This window comes from Episyrphus balteatus, chromosome 1 (genome assembly GCF_945859705.1).
Source record: "Episyrphus balteatus chromosome 1, idEpiBalt1.1, whole genome shotgun sequence".
Classification (NCBI taxonomy): Eukaryota; Metazoa; Arthropoda; class Insecta; order Diptera; family Syrphidae; genus Episyrphus; species Episyrphus balteatus.
This window is the reverse complement of record NC_079134.1, coordinates 15,351,291-15,371,326: the sequence shown is the minus strand read 5'-3', so window position 1 is coordinate 15,371,326 and position 20,036 is coordinate 15,351,291. Positions and strand designations below refer to the sequence as shown.

The 20,036-nt window shown below is 31.0% G+C and overlaps 2 protein-coding genes across 8 annotated transcripts in view; one reads left to right on the top strand and one right to left on the bottom strand.

Moving 5' to 3' along the window:
* The first annotated feature begins 820 nt into the window (after positions 1–820).
* Positions 821–10,981, top strand: LOC129916820 (bromodomain-containing protein 7). Its single transcript, XM_055996994.1, has 5 exons — positions 821–1,007; positions 1,279–1,796; positions 8,632–9,757; positions 9,820–10,395; positions 10,458–10,981. Exons 1-5 carry the CDS (start codon positions 953–955, stop codon positions 10,724–10,726), a joined length of 2,544 nt encoding a protein of 847 aa, XP_055852969.1. The 5' UTR covers positions 821–952; the 3' UTR covers positions 10,727–10,981.
* Positions 10,982–11,313: 332 nt separating this feature from the next.
* LOC129916788 (multidrug resistance-associated protein 1) overlaps positions 11,314–20,036 on the bottom strand; it is a 49,449-nt gene continuing 40,726 nt past the window's right edge. For 6 of the 7 annotated variants that reach the window (XM_055996943.1, XM_055996935.1, XM_055996978.1 and 3 more), the window contains exons 13-16: positions 15,195–15,412; positions 14,633–15,136; positions 14,187–14,568; positions 11,314–12,822 (exon numbers count right to left, since the gene is read on the bottom strand). In XM_055996943.1, the coding sequence (XP_055852918.1) occupies positions 12,631–12,822; positions 14,187–14,568; positions 14,633–15,136; positions 15,195–15,412 (1,296 nt within the window). In that variant the 3' untranslated portion in view covers positions 11,314–12,630. Of the gene's footprint in view, positions 12,823–14,186; positions 14,569–14,632; positions 15,137–15,194; positions 15,413–18,822; positions 19,044–20,036 lie in introns of all 7 variants that reach the window. The other variant, XM_055996953.1, reaches the window with a different exon arrangement.

The window sequence follows — 20,036 nt, the reverse complement described above, 5'->3', positions numbered from 1 at the left end:
TGGGGAAATATTTGTTTCTATTTATAAAGAAGAATTGCCATCATTTCATATTTGCATTTGAAGATACCATTCAAGTTGTTGCGTGAAAACATATTAAAATCTAAAGTCAAAAGAAAAAAAAGACATGAAATTGTTTACATTTACCCACATTGACCCTATACTTTTTGGTATATTTTAAACCTGATTTAGATATAAACACATATTATTATCATTTTACAATCATAAAATTGATACTCGCTGATATAAAATTAATTCGTAAAATAAATGTCTTTCGGGATCTTTTTTCGTTTTTTTCTGATGGAAACTACATTGATCTGCAAATCGAAAAAAAACTATATCATTTTGAGGTTGTCGCTCCAAGTGGTAGATGGCGTGGAAAGCTATTTCCCAACTCCCAATGATTCATTTTTGAAGAATTACCCAAACAGATCAAAAGTTCGTCAGATATTTGAAAAAATATGGTACTCTTGCAAAATGTTTTTCTCTCTAAAAGAATTTCATCCCCATCATTTTAAGTTGAGGAAATTTCATATTTTGTCCACGAACTATCCAAACAGACCTTTTTTTCCAAACATAAGCCAAATTAAAATTCCTCAAATGCAAAAATTGTTAATAAAATCGTAATTTTCATAACTCAAAATCATGTTCGAATTTTCAAATTCAACTGTCATTTCACAAATACCCACAATTTTCCAACTGCACCCTAATTCGATATCGAACACATCCACACCAACCATCTACCTCGCTGACTGTCAAAAAAAAACTCCACAAAAAAAAAACCCAAAGCAACCTACCAACAACAACAAAAAAATAAATTTTGTAAACTGTCAAAGTGTTTTGGATTTGGGACGCGTCTTTTCTTTTTGAGTTCAATTCAATTTTGTTTTCTCCCAACTTTTTTCAATTAATTTCTTTCAGTTTTAAATTATTTTCTAAAATAAATTAATCAAAAATGGGTTCAAAAAAACACAAAAAACATAAATCCGAACGTCGTGATAAATATGAAGGTAAGTTTCTAATTTCTACTACTCTGTTGCTTGCTCTAGCTTGTGAACAAAAAAAAGCCCAAAAAAACACTACAAATCGGCATCTGCCATCGCTTTGTGATGAGAAACATGCGAGGTGAAATGTGTAAAAATCTCACTGCTCTGCGCAGAATTTCCAACTTATATTTTTTTTTCTTCTCCAATCTCTCAAAAAGTGCGTTCGAAGAAAAAAAAAAAGACAACCCGAGACAAAAATTTTCTTCTTGTATATCTTTTGCTTTTCCTTCACCAGAATATAGCATGGATCATCGGCCAAGTAGTCTGAAATTAATTCTCAAAGTCGGAAGCAATTCCACTCCCGAATATGGCAACGATTCGCCGGCCTACAATCAGCCACACGGATTAGACATCGAAATGATGCCTAGTAGCTCGGGAAGAGGAGATCTAATTCATGGAAATGTTGAAGAACAACATTTCTTTGGTAATCCCGAAGAAATCCCTGAAAAGCATAAAAAATCCAAGAAAAAGAAAAAGAAGAAGGATCGCGAGAAGAAGCACAAACATCATAAAGAAAAGCGACATCGACATCGCGAAGATTCGTCTCAGGATGAGTTTAGTTTTGTCGAAGAGAATTCACAACCTTTGCCAGAGAATGTGCTTTACTATGCTGGCATAACGACGGGGAATAGTCCGTCGTGTCGGCCAGTTGCGAAGCCAATTATTCCCAAGAAAATTGAGGAAACTATCAGTTCGCCACTGAGTAGCCCATTGAAGCTGTCAGAGCCAATGCAGAGTTCTTCGGGAGGCAAGGTTTGTAGAATTTTAAATATATTTAGCGCTATTTTTGATATGTATAAAAATCAAGTAAATACTGAAAATTAAGCATTTACTATCTATCAACCATAGTGATTACTTTTTTTGGATGAACAATTTTAGTAAATACTATTCCGTATGCATAAAAACTAGAGAGTAGGTAATTTTTACTTGCGATATAGGTACTATAGGTGAACATTCGGAGGTGACTGTTAAAGGCTAATTTGTACGGTTGAAGTCCACGAAAAGTTCCGCGAAGCATGTTAAACATTGTATCCAGTTTGTAAAAGCCCACATAAACTGGCCAGCGAAGTAATGGCGTAACATATTGTTTACAGTTGAGAGCAAATTTGTCCTCTTTGATGGTACTGAATCTCCACAACACGTCCGACGTCCGCCCAATACGGAATATGTTCCAAAGTATACGACGAAAATAGTAAAACATGAAGGGTCGAAAATTTTAGTATTTTAACATATTTCTTTGTTAACAGCGGAACTTTTCGTGGACTTCAACCGTACAAATTAGCCTCTAACAGTCACTTCCGAATGTTCACTGCACTGCAATCCAGGCTTAAAGCCTTCTGGATTTGAAACGACGATGCAGAAGGCTCAACTTAGCTCATCTGGACAATACGCCTGTCATATACGACGGTCTTTTTTCTTTTTCTACCGCGCGTTTTGGGTCTTTCGTTGAGTTTATTGCATTGGCTACCATTGTAAGGGAGCATCCTAATATAACCTTCCAAGTAGGTTTTCCCTTCTTTAAGCAGCTTTCGTAAAAGTTTCCGTTAACCGAACTGCAGTGTTTTGCTCTTCGAACTTTAAATAGATTAAGGGCCATTTTGTTCACTATTGCTAAACTTAAAGCAAACTCTCAAGTTGATGAACTTGAGAGTTGACTTTAACTTGAGAGTTAAAACAAAAGTTGAGAATCTATTTTGTTCACTATTTTTACTTGCGATATAGGTACTATATATCAAGTTATGCATTCGTACAAAAAAAAAAAGTTGAGATAACATTTTTCCATGACATTACGATGGTAGAGAATGCCAAAAAAGTGGGTCCCGGAAGTCCGTCTGTCTGTCCGTCTGTCAGTCTGTCAGTCTGTCAGTCTGTCTGTCTGTAAACGAAGCTACAGCCTAAACGGATGGACCGATTGATGTCAAACTTGGTATGTTGCATTATTTGGCGACTCTACAGAGGGGTTTTTGGAATTAATTTTTTTGGACCAAAAATAACGGTACTTGTCATATACCGATTTTAGTAAAATTGAAATTGCTCAAAAACGGCTCCAACGATTTTGTTTAAAAAAATCAAATGTAAGTTTTAAGACAAGGTCTATCTTCTAATAAAAAAAGATTTTTTTGAAAATCATTATTAACGGTACCTGCCATAGAACCGTTTTTTTCAAATCCGATTATCTCCGAAAGTACTTATTCGATTTTAACGAAGCTTTTTGTAAAGAAGCATTTATATGATGTTAGTATAAGCCAAAAATAAAATTTCCGAAAAAATAATTTTTGGATTTTTAAAAAAATTTTGAAAATTTTTTTTTGAAAAATCAAATTTTCGAAAACGGGTCATTGAATTTTTTTGAAATTTTGTTTTTAGATGTTGATTAGTGATTTCTACAAAATGGCATACCAATTTTATTTTAAAACTTTTTTTCCAAAAAAGTATTTATAAAAAATTAGTTTTTTAAAAAACGGCTCTAACGATTTTGAAAATTTTTTTTCTAAAAATGCATCTTAATATATCAATCAAAACTGCATACTTGGTTTGGAGGGCAATTTGATTTCAGATTTTATTTTATTTTTTTAAAAAACGAATTTTATTTTTTTGGTATTTTTTTTTTTTTGTACCTATACTTTTTCCAAATTTCTATATAAAAAGTCTTAAAAATTAAAGCAACTTTTACTCCAAGAGCAAGTTCGTGCGACCCAGTCGTGCATTTTATTTTTCTTAAATCTCGAGTTTACAAAACAAAAGTTGGCTAACTTTTAGTTTTTAAAATATCCCTGGGATATTTGTGACAGTTAACAAAAATATTGACAGCCTGCAATCATATTTTGAATGTTTTATGTCATCTGTTAAAATTTTATTAATTCTTGTATTTTAATTGGTCAGTTCTTATTTATTATTAGCAACAATGTCCATGTGCACCGTTTAAAATCCAACTAAAATCGGTTTCGGGATACAAATTCGTTTGATAAAATTATATTTTACATATGTATGTTCATATGTGGCTTTTAAAAATATGCATTAAATGCGAAATAATTGAAATACTTGTACATATGTGTATGCGATTGGATATAAGTGAAATTATTCTAACGTCCTCCGCTTCGGGAGTGGCACAAACAGAAATAAAAAAAAAAAAAATAAGAAAAACCATTTGACTTGGAAAAATGTATTTTTTCGTTAACTAATGTTTAGGTTTGAAGTTTTTAATAAAATACATAAGAAAATATAAAGTGCAACTCTATTTAATTGTAAATTATTTTTGTTTTTGTCTTTTGTTTGCTTATTAATGCGTTAACGCAAAAACTGCCAACAAAATTTTGACAGAAAAATTAAAAAATAAAAATCTAAAGCAAACTCCAAGTTTGGTCGGCAAACTTCTACTTTTTGGGGAAGTTGAGAAAACTGGAAGTTTATCAACTCTCAAGTTTGAAATCAAAAGTTGAAAACGTCAACTTTGCGTGAACAAATCCAAATTCAGAAGTTGAAGATAAAAATCCCCAAGTTATTTTCAACTTCTAGTGAACAAAATCGCCCTAAGGGTGATTTTGTTCACTAGAAGTTAAACATAACTTGAGGATTTTTATCTTCAACTTCTGAATTTGGTTTTATTCACTCGAAGTTGACGTTTTTAACTTTCGATTTTCAACTCGAGAGTTTATCAACTTTCGGTTTTCTCAACTTCCGGAAAAAGTAGAAGTTTGCCGACCAAACTTGGGAGTTTGCTTCAAAATGTTTTTTTTTTATTTTTCTGTCAAAATTTTGTTTATTTACTGTGAAAACAAAAATAATAATCCAAAGCAACACAATTTTGGCATTACCTTTTCTTTTTGGAGGAATCAATGCAAAATGTTGCCCCGCTAATTTAAAGAACAAATTTATAAAACAAAATTCAAGAACAAAACAAAAACTAAAACCATTTTTTTTTTCTTATGCATTTTATTAAAACCTTTAAATAAAAACATTCTGTCTACGAAAATATTCAATATTTTTTTTGATGATACGGGTTTGCAGCAAGTTATTTTTCTAGTTTTCTTGTTAAAAAATTCTGCTTTAGATCACTGTGGACGCGACGCACGGACGTTTGAATATTTTCACTTCTATTAAATTACAGGAACTTCAATTATAAAATTCGCACTTAATATTTTTTTGAAATTGGATTGCTTTGCATTTGAATATCTTGAAAAACGGCGCGGCGTACGTAAAATCGGACAAAAATATATAAGTTATTACTTATAAAGTACACAAACCAAATAAATTTAAATATCGATTGAATTTCTTTAAAACAAATTTGACATTTTCAACACAAAAACGAACAAATTACAAAAAACTTCGATTAAAATGACATTGAACTGGCAGTATTTGTTTGTGCTGTCACAAATATCCTAGGGATATTTTTTAAACTGAAAGTTGACAAACTTTTGTTCAAATTATATGAGTACTTACTTTTAAACCAAAAATAAATATTCTAAGTTATAAAACGCTTTTAAATTCTTCAAAAATAACTTTCACTACTATTATTTTGAACAGGTCAAATTAGAAAGAACAACCAAAGGTCAATGACAAATTATTTGGCACCTTCTTTTTCATTTTAAAACTACGATACATTTATCAGTAATTGACCGTTACAAACTTTGACATCAAAGAAATTAAATTTTTAACCGTAGAAGCACCGTAAATATAAAAAATGTTATTTTGTTGCAGGCACTACTATTATTTTGAAAACAGCTGTATAAGTGTCCCGTATTTTGTAATTTGTCCCGTGATTGTCACGTATTTGCACATTCTCTGATTTTTTTATTAAATATTTTAAATACTTTGTACGGAAAACAAGAAAACAGAGGTTGAAAATTAAAATTTTTCGGATAAAGCACGGTGCTGGAGCAAAACGAAATTTTTTAAATCTCCAAAGTCAAAAAACTTGCTGCAAGAAAAATTGCCTGGAGGTGACAAACAATTGAAAACTCTCCATATATTTTTTTTTTAATGTTCGTGAATTATTTAGTTCCAGCTTCTGTTTGTCTGGTTGCTACACCAGGAAAAATGTATTTGAATAAAGAACAACATATGGAAGAGTAAATAACCCAGAATAGTTAAAAAGCAGCTCTCCCGACTTTAATTAAAAAAAATATTTTTTTAGAAGTTATTAACAGACATTATTATAAAACCATTTTCTGGATTTCATAAACAACTTAAATGATTTCAACAAAAAAGCTCCCAAAAAATCGTTCTTGATATCAAAATAAGGAAAAATTATGAAAACTCATTTAAAAAAAATTGAATTTTTTTGAAAAATCAATAAATTTTCAAAACGATCCAATAAATTTTGTATCTGTCCCGGGTTTGGCTTCCAGAAATATGGTCACCGTAACTATAGGGCAAGTTTAGGATTCGTAAAAAAAATTGAACTTGAGATAACAATTTTACATGACATTACGATGATGGAGAATGCCAAAAAAGTGGGCCTGGCAATTCTGTCTGTCTGTCCGTCTGTAAGTACCTGGAGCTGCAGCCTAAACTAATGGAGCGATTTTCTTCAAACTTGGTAGTTAGCAGTTTTTGATGATTCCCTAGAGGAGAAATTGAATTTTTTTTTTTAAACCAAAACTAACGTTACCTGCCATATAACGGAAATAGAAAAGTTCATTTTATTTAAAAACGGCTCTAACGATTTTGATAAAAAATTTGTGTATAGTACTACACATAAGAGCCAACTTTTTAAATAAAAAAAATACTTTTTTGTACCGTTATTAACGGTACCTGTCATAGAACAGTTTTTTTGATTAATGAATATCTCGTACAAGACAGTCCCTGATTTCAACGAAAATTTTTATGCAAAAGCATTCAAGTAAAGGTAGTATTAAAATTTTGTAAAATTTTTAAAAAACACATTTTTGGTTTTTTTAAAAATATTTGAAAATTTTTTTTTTGAAAAATCAATTTTTTGAAAACGGGCTTGTGAAAAATTTTGAAAATTCGTTTTTATGTGTAAATTAATTTTTTCTTTAAAATGGCATACCAACTTTTTTTTTGAAAAATGTTAGAAAATTTTTATATATAAAAAATTGATTTTAAAAACGATTTTGGAAAATTTTTTTCTAAAAATTCCTTTTTATACAATAAACTGGCATACTTGGTTTTTTTTTGTAAAAGATCTTTTAAAACGGTGTTTAATTAATTATAAAAACAGATTTTTTTTTTTTAATATTCCTTAATTTCCTTGAATAAAAAGCTGTAACATTTAAGTCACTTTAATCATAAGAGCAAGTACGTGCGACCCCAGTCGTGCGATTTATTTTCCTTAGGAATTACTTGATTTTTACAAAGTTACAAAATACCAACTTGTAAAATTCAATATCGCGAATCTGTAGAAAATCTCGTTCTCCTCGGAATCTGTTACCAGAATTTATTACCAGGGAACAAAATATCGTATAAAATGACAGCTAAATCTCAATAGAAATTTATTCCCGATACCAACAGATTCCGAAGGAAACATATCATGATCATTTTCATTACCATGTTTGAAATAAGGGAATCATTCTGAGGGAAATTGCCTTGTACAAAGAAATTAAAACTAAAAATTAGATGGGACAATGATCAACCAATTATTGGATTTGCTGATGCAGACTGGGCATCTGATATAGTAGGAAGTACAGTGTCCTGGTGTAGCAAGAAACAAACAACTGTAGCTACCTCTTCAAGCGAAGCTGAATATATAGCCTTAAGTTCAGCTACAACAGAAGGTATAATGGCTAAGAGGTTTAGAATAGAATAGAAGATGTATTGGCATGGCAGAATTTAGAAAGCAAACGGGCCAAACACATCGATAGAAAACATCATTTTGTAAGAGACAGTATTGAAAAAAAATTAATAATAAAGTTGAATCAATCGGGACAAAAGAACAACAAGCTGACATCTTTACCAAAGCGATGGATCCTGTACATTTCTTGCATTTGAGAACAAAACTTAATTTGACATAATAATGACTCGATTGAGAGAGGGTGTAGAAACTCAAGAAATCGATTTCTTAAAAGTAATCAAATTAAATTTTATAAATTTTCATTCCGATTCTAAACTTTGTGAGAATAAGTTCTACTAATAAATTCTTATTTATTGTTATTTTTATTCGAAGCCTATTGTAATTAAAATGCTTTTGGCTTCGAATAAAAATAGCAATAATTAAGAATTTATTAGAAGAACTTATTCTCACAATAAGCCCTCTCCTAAACTAAAACTTTCACTATCAAATAATTTTTTTAATAAAGAAGAGGTTATTTTCAAATAATCTAAACAAAATATTACAATAATTTTCAAGTGAATTTTAAGTATTTACTTTAGTAAATACTAAAAGTATTTTTCTGAAGTAGGAACATTTTTTTTATGCATACGAAATAAAGTAAATACTATTCATTTCACCTTTTCCTAGAATTTATAGTACTTAATTTCACCTTTTACTTTAAGTAAGTAGTACCTTTTTATCCATATTACCCAAAATTAATGAATATTAAATTTATTGAAAATATTTTCTGGTAAAAAAACATAAAAAGTATTAAATTATAAATTGAGTAAATATATTTTAACATATTCCAATAAGGTTTATCTGGAGGCAGTGTCACCTCAGGCGATGCAAATCAATATCCCCTCGCCGGGCAGTGCCTCGACTCCGGGAACAGCTACAACTCCTGGCAATTCCACTCCTGGACCAGCTCTAACCCCAAAACCACTGGAAGCCCCAAAAACTCCCAGTTCTTCGAGTGAATCTGGCCGGGAACCACGCACTTGTGTGCTCAAACTGAAGCAGAGCAAGTCTCCTCTGACCAAACTCCTTGACCATCTCCTCCGTTCGCTGGAGAAACGCGATCCACATCAGTTTTTTGCTTGGCCAGTGACCGATGACATTGCTCCGGGCTACTCTTCAATCATCACCAAGCCCATGGACTTTTCGACAATGCGTCAGAAGATCGAGGACAATGATTACACGACTTTGGTGGAGTTCTCCGATGACTTTAAGTTGATGTGTGAGAATGCCATTCGCTACAATCACATTGAGACGGTCTATCACAAAGCGGCTAAGCGGTTGCTTCAAATGGGTTCCAAACTCCTGCAGCCGGAGAGCCTCATGCGAAGTCTAAAGCCATTGTCTGGTTACATGAGGGAGTTGACTGCTAAAGAACTTGGCTTTGAGTTGTTGCACGGCGAGTTTAATGACCACCATATGGCTGATTCTGCGGACGAAGGAGCATCTACCGGTGCAGAGGAACCGACACAGGCACAGCTCGAGGAGGAAGAGAAGAGACGGGCATTGCGAGAGGAAAACGAGCCTAAGAATCGCTTCCAACCTTATGTCGATGATTTGACCTCGGAAGAGATTTTGGCTCAGGTGCAGAATGCCTCCCGGATTGCCAAGAAGAAGCTCACAGCCAAGGAGAAGGCATATTCCATGGGTTTTCTGAGGCAGAATAAAGACGGAACCACTTCGATGAAAATTCTTCTTAAAGACGAGAATGAAGGACCCGAAAAGGTGGTCTCGATTGGGGATATGGTTGGCAAGCTGAAAACTGGAACTGGACAGTTGCAAGGGCTTCGCGAAGACAAACGCAATTCGGCTAAATTGGTGAAGCCATTGAACTATGGAGCATTTGCTTCCTTTGCTCCAGTTTTCGATTCGAGATTTTCCAATTTGGGCAAAGAGGAGACTGAATTGGTTTTGAGAACTTATGGTGAGTATTTGTCTAGTTTTGCTCCTGGGAGGCCATCAAAGGGTTCTTTTTTTTCATTTCAGGTGATGGAAGCAGTGCTGAATACGCGGAAAGCATCATGCAATTCACAAAAGACAGCAACTACGCGACTGTACTGGCCAGTAAGCTGTTGGATGTACTTACGAATGGGGAACATAGCAAAGCTATGGGTGATCTCTACGACATGCAATGTCAAACTTATGAAACCACCGAAATTGAGAAATGCTTCCCGGAAACCAAGGAGCAAATTGAAGAGGAGTACGAGAAGTACAAGACCACAAAGATTGATTTTAACCGATTGAAGTCGTTGAATGAACTGGGAATTGACATGTCTTTCCTCAATGATATGGAATCAGAGACGAAGAACTATGAACTGACTCGGCGGCTGAGTGAACATTTGAGTAATAATCTTTCGTTGCTGGAGAAACTTCGGAGTACTCAGCATGAACGATTGTCTCAGCCATTGCCAGCACATTTGGCGCATGTCCAACAGCCAGGACCTGATGAAACCCATCTGGCCAATCAAGTTACTCTGCATTTGTCGGATATTTGTAAGAAACTTCCGCCAGGTGCTATTGCTGATCCATATGGTTTGAGAAAGGCTATGGGGCTATCTAATGGTAAGTCTTCCTTATTTGTTGTTTTTCTCATTTGAAATTAATTTTTGTTTTCTTTTGTATAGTTGGACTACCCCCACCACCAACACCGCGATTAATTGTACCAGCAATGTTGCAAGAACAATGTCAAACAATGACAATTGGTGTGCCAACAGAACCAATTATTGGTGGTGTTGATGGTGTGGCAATGGAAATTGATGATGATGTTACCGATTCCAATCCAGTTCATAATTCGGTTGATTTGGAAAATGAATTGAGGGAATTTCTTGAGAGTGGACCATCGTTGAGTACGAATGATGAGACGAGCAATATTGATCAATTGTTGCTAACTTAATTCGAGTTAAATCCATTTTGGAGTAGGGATTTGTTTTAATTTTGTGTATTTTTCGCGGCTCAGAAAAAAATAATGACAATGAGACTATTAACTACTTTTGGGAAAGACTGTAACTGTTTTACATTTTTTTTCATTCATTCTTTCTTTGTTGTATTTGATTATGTAATGAGTCTGTTTGATTTGTAATTTTTTTTCTTCTGTTTCAATTTTAAGGATTTTCTTTTAATAAAACAATAATTATAATCCAATTGGAAACTTAAAATGGTCTTGTTTCTTGAATGCAATGCGGCAAAAGGTTTCATAGTTCAATTTTCTAGACACAAGAAGCTTTATGAGAAGGGAGATCAGAACTAATTCTTAAAAGAAGCTTTAGTTCAGATTTTTTTTAAAGGCTATGTCATAAATTTTAAAAATCTAGAAGCACAATCAATGCTTTAAACATTTCTGAACGTGAATATTCTAACTGTTCACTAATATTAAGAGCTCATATTTGGTGAGTATGTTCTGGAGGTGGGTAGCAATCGATTTTTCGGAGTATAAAATCAAAAAAAAATATTCGATTTTTTTTTAACCCACCCTGTCGTTTGTTTTTTTTTTATTTGAATCCATTTAAATTTAATAAAAAACACTATGATTGAATTTTGATTATTGTAAAATAATAGATTTTTTATTAATTTGTTAAACAATTTTATACAAAATTCCACGTGCTTATTGTTAGTAATCAAATATCAAACAAATTTGCATTTGTGTAAATTTTAAAAGAAACAAATATTTTTTAAAAGAATTTGCATTTTATTAATTTTTTTTGTTACACAATTTTTGATTTGCTTAAATATTAGTTTGAGGTACCACCGAATCTCTAAATGTGATCTTTCTTTATTTCAATTTTTGTGTTTAACCTATTTTCTAAAAGTGAAAAAAAAAAAATACAATATAAAATATATATTTTTTATTTTTAAAGACAAAATATAACAAAAAAAAATTAAGTTAATCTCGCATAATGCCACTTTTTTGCTATGAAAACATTTAGATTGATTTTGTTTAAAAAAATAAATTCATTAAAGACAATTTACATTTTGTGTTTATTTTGTCAACACAACTGGCTAAGAGTTAACATCTGCGGAAGTAGCAGAAAGACAGAGATAGTAGGCACTTCACACAACATTTTATACAAGACTTAATTAAAAAAAAAAAGAAATTAAAATTTATTTTTAATTTTTTAACTTCTTCGTTTCTATTTTTTAAGTTCTTAAGGCAGTTTTCTAATTTTATTTTTTTTTTACTGTAGTAAGTTTTTGTATATTAAGTAAATACAAATATAAATCATTGATGTATTTATACATTATATAAAAATTACAAGATTACAATAATTAGTTCTTAGTTCTATTTAAAAAAAAAAAAACAACTATGTATGTATGTATTAAAAAAATTAAGTATTTTTTTTATAATTAAGTAATTTTTTTGATGTTCTGTTTGTTTGTTTTGTAAGTACACATTAGATTAAAAAAATATTATAAAAACAGAAATAATTTGAAAAATTAAAAAAAAAAACAACGGATACAAATATTAACATTTTTTTTTTACAAAAAATTGGAGCTAATTAGTAATAAATTAAAAAACAAAACAAGAAAAAAAAACTTATTTTGGAGGGTTAATAATGGGAAAAACTTTCAATTGAACTAGAGTTTGGATTGCATATTTGTTTTGTTTTGTTTTGTTTGTATGTAATTGTATAAATCTTAAGTAAATTGTTGTTTTTTATCGCAGATATTTTTTTCTCACCATAATATATTGCTAATAAAAATTCGATTTTTTTTTTTTTGTTTTAATTCAAAAAGGTGTAGTAGAAATTAATTTCCTTGAGTTTTTTTTTAAGTAAGTAAGTTTAAGTTTTTTGTTTTTTTCTACGCCAAATTTGCATCCTTTGCCATGCTATGGAAAGCTGAGTTTTTATCTTCAAGCAATGATGCTGGTGAATCGAATTCTATAATTTCACCTCGGTCCAAGACAATTACCTTGTCAGAATCGAGAATTGTATTCAAACGATGGGCAATGGTAAGGACTGTGCAGTCCTTGAATTCAGATCGAATTGTTTTCTGAAATAAAAAAAAAAATAATAAATTAGGTTTATATTTTTTGTATATTCAATTGATTAGTTTGGGAGTTCTAAAAAATATAAGCATGTATTTTGTATGGAAAGACTTTTGGAGGACTATTTTCTTTTTTTTTTTTTGAGAATAGGTATGATTTGGGCAAATTTAAATCCGTTACAATACCATCAATGAGATATAGCCGAAACAAAACACAGAAACAAATGAAGATGGCGTTGTATGTAAGTCCAGCCAATGCCAGATGGTCTTGTTATAATTATCATTTCTGTGATATTTACCATGTTGCAAAAAGGATGCTGAATTCATCGTTAAACCTTAGAACAACCGAAAAAAAAACAGAAATGCAACATAATAGCGCATTCGAAACACTCGTGCACGACCGTGCCGATGAAATAAATGCGGGTCTCAAATCATCAACTATGCGAAGCTATTTGAATAAATTTTAGCTGAATACAAGCATGCGATAATTTTCAAAATTTCTGCAAGAATTTCTGGCTTTTTGTATGTCCTTCAAATTTTTGCAATTTCGTATTAATGAAGGGCGAGTATACCAACATGTGTTATCACACATTATTGCTAACCTCAGAATTTACATTTGAGCAATCGTCAATTCGAGGTATCTTGAATTCGACGAGAAAGAAATTAATAATTGTTTTTTTGTTTTTGAAATCAAAAGAATTGTTATAATTTATCAAACCGGTGATGTTAGGTTAAAACTTAAAGCACGTTGTCAAATCAAACCATTCAGAGCTCTAAAAGGAATTAAGTAAGTTTCTATTGGAAACAATTAAAGGATAGAATCCATTTTTTTAGGGGGTTTTTCAAGTGGTCGTATCTTCGATTAAAATGGTCCTATTAGAGTACTTAAACAAAATTGAAGCAAGGGTCTTAAAGTTTTTAAGACCAATTTTATTTCAAACTGATACATCTTTTAAGATTACCTCATAATTCAAATTGGCTATTCTCTAAAATATTGATTATTTTTTCATCAAAAAATTAAATTTTTTCATTTATGCAAATAGCCAGAGGATTCCATAGGTTTTCTACTATATGCAACTCTCACTTTCACTTGCCGAAAATCGAATGCCTAGTACCTCAACCAAAAATTTGATAAAATCTTAGTGGGCAGTTTTTGGGTAGCAAACCAAATTTCTTTAAAAATCATATACCGACTATGCTTATAACCTTGAAGTTAACTGCAAGAGCAATTACGTGCGACGTAGTTCAGATAATTGAATTCAGTTTCATATTTGAAAGAACTTATAAATTAAAAAAGTATTCAAGTAGTAATTTTATAGAAAATACATTGGGAGAGCTCTTTAAGTCAAAACTATTAAAACACAACTCACCTGAATCAGATCATCAGTTTCCAAATCTACAGCAGCTGTTGCTTCATCCAATACCAAAACCTTGGTCTTCCTCAATAATGCACGAGCCAAACACACTAATTGCCTCTGTCCGACCGATAGATTCTCACCACCTTCACTGATTTCATGATTCAAACCAGCTGTCATTCCCTTAACAAACGTTTTCAAATGAGACAATTCTAAAGCTGTCCAAATTTCATCATCCGAATTCTTTTGGAATGGATCCAAATTCATACGCAGAGTTCCTGAGAACAAAACAGGATCTTGTGGGATAATTGTTAGACGTGAACGCAGCATATGGAGACCAAGTGTTGCGATATCGACACCATCGATAAGAATACGTCCACCAGCTGCTTCAATGATTCTATAACAAAAAAAGAAAAAAATTGTTTAATGTATGAATTTTGTATTAAAGTGTATAAACTTACCTGAATAGAGACAATGTAAGACTGGATTTACCAGCTCCAGTACGTCCAACAATACCAACTTTCTCTCCACCACGGATATCAAAGCTAACACCTCTCAATACAAGATCCAATCCTTCCCTATAACGAACCTTATAGTCCTCAAACACAACACGACCTTCTTGTGGCCAGCCTTGTGGGGTCTTAACATTATCAATAACCCATGGAGCTTCCTGTTTGGTTTCACCATACTCCTTAATACGTTCAACGGCAACGATATTCGTTTCAATGTCCGATGTCATTCTCACCAACCAATTGAGAGTTTGGGTGATTTGAAGTGAATAACTGACAGACAAACCCACCAAGGCGGCATTGGTTTGACCACCCAACACGGCAAAGAGTGAGGCAAAGAGAATAATCAAATTACCAATCATTTCCAAGCGAATGGCCAACCAACGATTGGCAATGACACTTGGGTATTTGCATAATTGATTCAAATCGACGCGGTTATCGGATTCATCGACAAATCTAAAATAAGAAAAAAGGTAAGGATTTTTGTAAATTTTAATAAGAAATGTATTCTTACCTCTGTCCAACATCATAAGCACGAATTGTAGTAACTCCTGTAACAGTTTCACTAAAATGCGAATAAATCGGTGATCTTGTTACTGATTCTAAACGCATCAATTGTCTTGAGGTAGCCACATAGAATCGTTGAGCGAAATAGTAAATCAATGCAATTGGTATAATTGCGACCAAAAATATTGGTGTTGATATACAAATAACAACAACAGTAGCCAAAACCTATTTTTTTTTTATTATTTTTTAAAAATATTTATGAAAAAAGGAATAAAAAGAAAATAAATTCGATTAAAATATGTTTTTAAAAAAATTGTAAAAAAAACATATTTTCAGGAAAAAGAGAGATGATGTGTGATAATGGAAGATGTATGGAGGAGAGAAGATAATAATTAGTTTTATTGCCATTACTTGATTTTTAAAGAAAGTGAAAAAGAAAATAATAAGAAATTAGAAGTATTAAGAAAGAAAGAAATGTGAGAAGATTTTTATTGTTTTAAGTATTACAACACCAGAACATGAGAAGAAAATCAGGTTTTGATGGTAATTACTTTAGTTTTTAAAACTACTTTTATTTTAAGTTATTCACTTGGATGCTAGTGACTCTTACAATATTGCTCCTAACTAGCAAAATTTCTTTGTATTTTTTTTTTAAAGAACTTTTCTTAAGCTCAAACTTGAAATTCGCAAATTTGAAGAAAAAAAAACATTTTAACAATACTTTTTGAATATTTAGGAGTTAGGAGCACTTTTATCAAGTCAAAAATCTTGGTGGTTAGTAAAGAGAATATGAAAGAAATATTTTAATATTTCCTGACGTTTTAAGACAAAGTTTTTGTTTTGTTAAAACTGAAGAATTAATTTCTTAAAGTTATGTTTACTACAGATTTACAATTCATTCTAATAATTGATTTTAAATTGAAACAAATAAAATACTTAAACACAACATGCTTGGTAAAAATGTTAAGATAAACTTAAACTTATTCCTATAAAGATAAGTAAATTATACAAAAATTTTATATTTACGAAATAAGGACTTTCATTTTTAATATTAGCTTAAAATTTAAAATTATTGTATTATAAATAGATGATCTATACGTTTAAGACTTTTGACATTTCAATATTAGTGTCGATAGAATAGGAAATGTGCAACAAGTCAGGATGACCTCTGGCTTAGTTTATTACACCATTTTAATAAATTTTGGTAAATCATATCCGATACAAATTTTGAAAGTTCGTTTACCAAATGGTAAAGTTACATAATGCTTTACATCATTGCATGAATACCCCTATTAGAGTAACTATACCTATACCTTTAACTACATTGTACACTCTTTACTAAAAAGTACAATACAAAAGTAAAAGATTTGTATCTCTATCGCGCAATTCTTTATGAGAAAGGTATACAGATTCTTTTTTTTTTTACAAAAAACTAAGGGTTTTTCATATTTTTTTCGAGCCTGAAAAACTATAAAAGTTATGTTTGAAAATTTTCGATTGCAGTACGAACTTTATCTATTGGAAAATAATTATCCACTGGGAAAAGGGTGCACTTCTTATAAATGAAAGAAGCCATAGCTTCCAGGAAGGACAATCATTTGAAGTCAATGATGTCAAAAATTAATTGTTTTTGGTCATTTCCATAATTTTCACTACAACTACTAACTCCTCCCGATTGGTGCTAAGTTCAGATGGCTGATCTAGGTTTTTTTCGCATTAAATAAGTATTGTTAACTAAAGTAAAACTCTTGAGGTTGAGTTAAGGTTTGCCAAATGCCTGGAAAGGTTTCGTCTTTTTTTGTAGTAAAAAAATGTGTGCTACAGTTATGACCAAATTAGCAAGAAAATTTATGATTTACAAAGCAAAATGCCGGTGAACTAGTAATCTCGCTTTGATTAAGTGTGAAGTAACGAAAAAAAAATGATGACGTAAATAAACATATTACATAGTTGAAAAGTTCCCTTGGTTTAATTTTTCTTCATTTTAAAGTTGTTGTTTTAAGATCTGGTAAAATAATAATTTGGAACATGAATCAAATCAAAATATACACCATTTTTGCCTCTTCGGTATTTAATATTTTCGATTGGCAACGTCGATCGTAATGTGTAGGATGAGATCAGGAAAAATAGTTAAATCATTATTTTTCGGTTTTTAATACGATCTCTAGCAAAAGAGCATCAGGAAAATGGAAAATGTTTTAATTATTTTCTTTTTTTTACTTTTTTTGGAAAAAATGAGTTTATTTGTCAATTAAGAAATATATTTCTATTTTCTTATTATGTTATTATAGAGCGGGCGGCGGCTGCAGAAACGCTCAACTCATCGAGCTAAAGAAAAATTCACTTTTGTAGTAAAAGATGACTCTGAGTAACTTCGAAAACCAGAGGTCTTCCCGTCCGCATCCTGGCAGGATTGGCGTAGCAGCGTGAAATCGGGTGCATTTTTTAGGCACCCTTCAACTCATCGAGCTAAAGAAAAAAATTGCCATGGTGGTCTTAGACTCAATTAGTGTATCAAAAAACCACAGGTCTTCCCTTCGGTAACCTGGCAGGAGTGGCGGTAGGGCGCATCAAAGTGGTCGATTTTTAGGGCCCTCCTAACTCATCGAGCTAAAAGATGAAATTATTATGTTATTAGTCACAAACCCAAAACAGAATTTTTTTTAACGAAGTCTAATTCTCATTTTATTTTATTAACAAAATAAATAAATGAGTTCCTAATAAACTTTTAAACTGCCTGACTTGGTGTAAACCGATATAAAAAATGTGAGAAGAGAACATTTGTTTAAAGACAGGAAGATAGTTCAAATTTTTAGCTTACATAACTTTGGAGATGAATCGACTAAAAAATCACAGGATTAGCTCTTAAAAGAATTAAGAATAATAAGAACAATGCTAACAACAATGTTACTACATACTTGACAGCTTTTAACACATATTAGATGAAAAAAAATGCTGAGATAAACTTTAAAAGTTCAGGAATAGTATTTGATTTAGTATATTATGTACATATTGCACATGTGTACATAATTTAAATGCAGTACAAACAAAATTGACCAAGACTAATTTACAGAATAGAATGCGGGAAGTTCTCTAGATACAAATATAAGTTCACGAATTTTTTGTTTGTAAATGCTATTTATTTCAAAACTACTTTTTAAAACACAAATACTTAATGAAAATCGTTTTTATATTTTTTTTTTGCTTTAAGAGTTTAATTTTGAGTAAAGATTATTAGAAAAGTTCATTAACTTGCTGAAGTTGGACAAACAAGTCTAATAAGTTATTAGATACATATTTGGTTAGAATTTTTAAAGAGAAATAACGAAGTAATGAAAGTTGTAATGACATTTGTTTTTAACTCAGATCAATATAGGTACTTTACATAGTCTCTTGGACAGAAATATATTTTTTTTTTAATTTTTCTTCTCCTTAAAAAAAAAAAAGTTGTGTTTCCACTAATTAGCGAGTTCATGTTTTTAAGATCTTAGATCCTGAAATTGATTCATCTATTAAAAGAAAATTCTCAGCATTTAAGATCTTAGAAACAAAAAATTCGCTAAATATATTTTTGTAAGATTTAAAAATTGGAAAAATAGAAACATTTTATAAATATCCCTTTTTTATAATCATACCTCATAAGCACAATAAAGACAATCACTTATAATTTGTGGTAGTGTTGTATCTACAGATTCAGTATCTTTTGAAAATCTTGCTAGAATTCTTCCTGTTGGATTTGTATCGAAAAATGCCGTTGGTACTCTCATGATTCTTCGTAATAAAATTTTATGTAGAGCAATACTTGCTCTGAGAGCACCTAGATATGGTGATATATCCGCTCCGAATGACGTAATTGCTGGAAAAATTATTTTGTGTTTTTTTGTTCTTATGTTTGATATTAAAAAAAAAAATAGTAAATAATATAAATTACCTGAGAAAGCATACAAATTTGAATAAATAAAAAGAAATAAATTTTATGAACCCAAAAATATATTTAACGAAAACTAAATTTTGATGCCAATATGGGTTTTTTTTTGTGAGAAATTGTTGCAATTCAAATGCAAGAAAAAACTTGTGTATAATGCACAAAATACAACAACAATTTTAAAAATATGTAACTGACATGTCATTGAAAAATACGTTGACTCTGTGACTTAAAACAGTTTGTTTTAAAGTTAGATGAGAAAATTTCGTTATAAATCGTCAAGTAAAATCTACAATGAAATGAATTGAAATGATTTCACCAAAATTGAACGAAATTAAGTGGCCGATTAAGTGAAAACCAAACGAACACATCCCTTATTATGAATTTGTTGTAAAACGTCAAACAATTGATACAAAAAAAACTTAACGAAAAATTCAAATAAATGAGATGTCCAACGATTTCTATCATTTGGTCTTTAATCACAGCGGGAATTAATATTAATAGAATTTTTCTAAAATGTGAGCTTCTTATTTTCGTGCGAAAGTACGCTATGTGCTGGTGCATGTGCAATTGTGCTTTTAAATGGGAATGATCAGATTACTTATTTTCTTTGAATAAGACGTTAAAAGCAGCTTTAACTTAACAGTGTATGAATACGGTGTTTGTTGCATCGATTTATATTACGAAGTGAGTTTTATGACAGTGCTGTGGTGCAAAATGTATTGTGCTGCATCATTGGGCTTGTTTAAAATTAAAATGATGAATTAAAAGTAATTAATATATTTCTCGTGCATAAAACTTTACTTTGCTTTACGTACATAATTCCCACTAAAAAACTCTTAGTTTGTCAGCTTGAATTTAAAATAGTAATTGTATTGGATTATATGCTTTCTCAAAATAAATAATTTGATACTAAATTAATAA

Coding starts and splice junctions, on each gene's coding strand:
- LOC129916820 (XM_055996994.1), top strand. CDS start 953: ATGGGTTCAAAAAAACACAAAAAACATAAATCCGAACGTCGTGATAAA. Junction 1,008..1,278: donor ACGTCGTGATAAATATGAAG/GTAAGTTTCTAA, acceptor TTCCTTCACCAG/AATATAGCATGGATCATCGG. Junction 9,758..9,819: donor ATTGGTTTTGAGAACTTATG/GTGAGTATTTGT, acceptor TTTTCATTTCAG/GTGATGGAAGCAGTGCTGAA.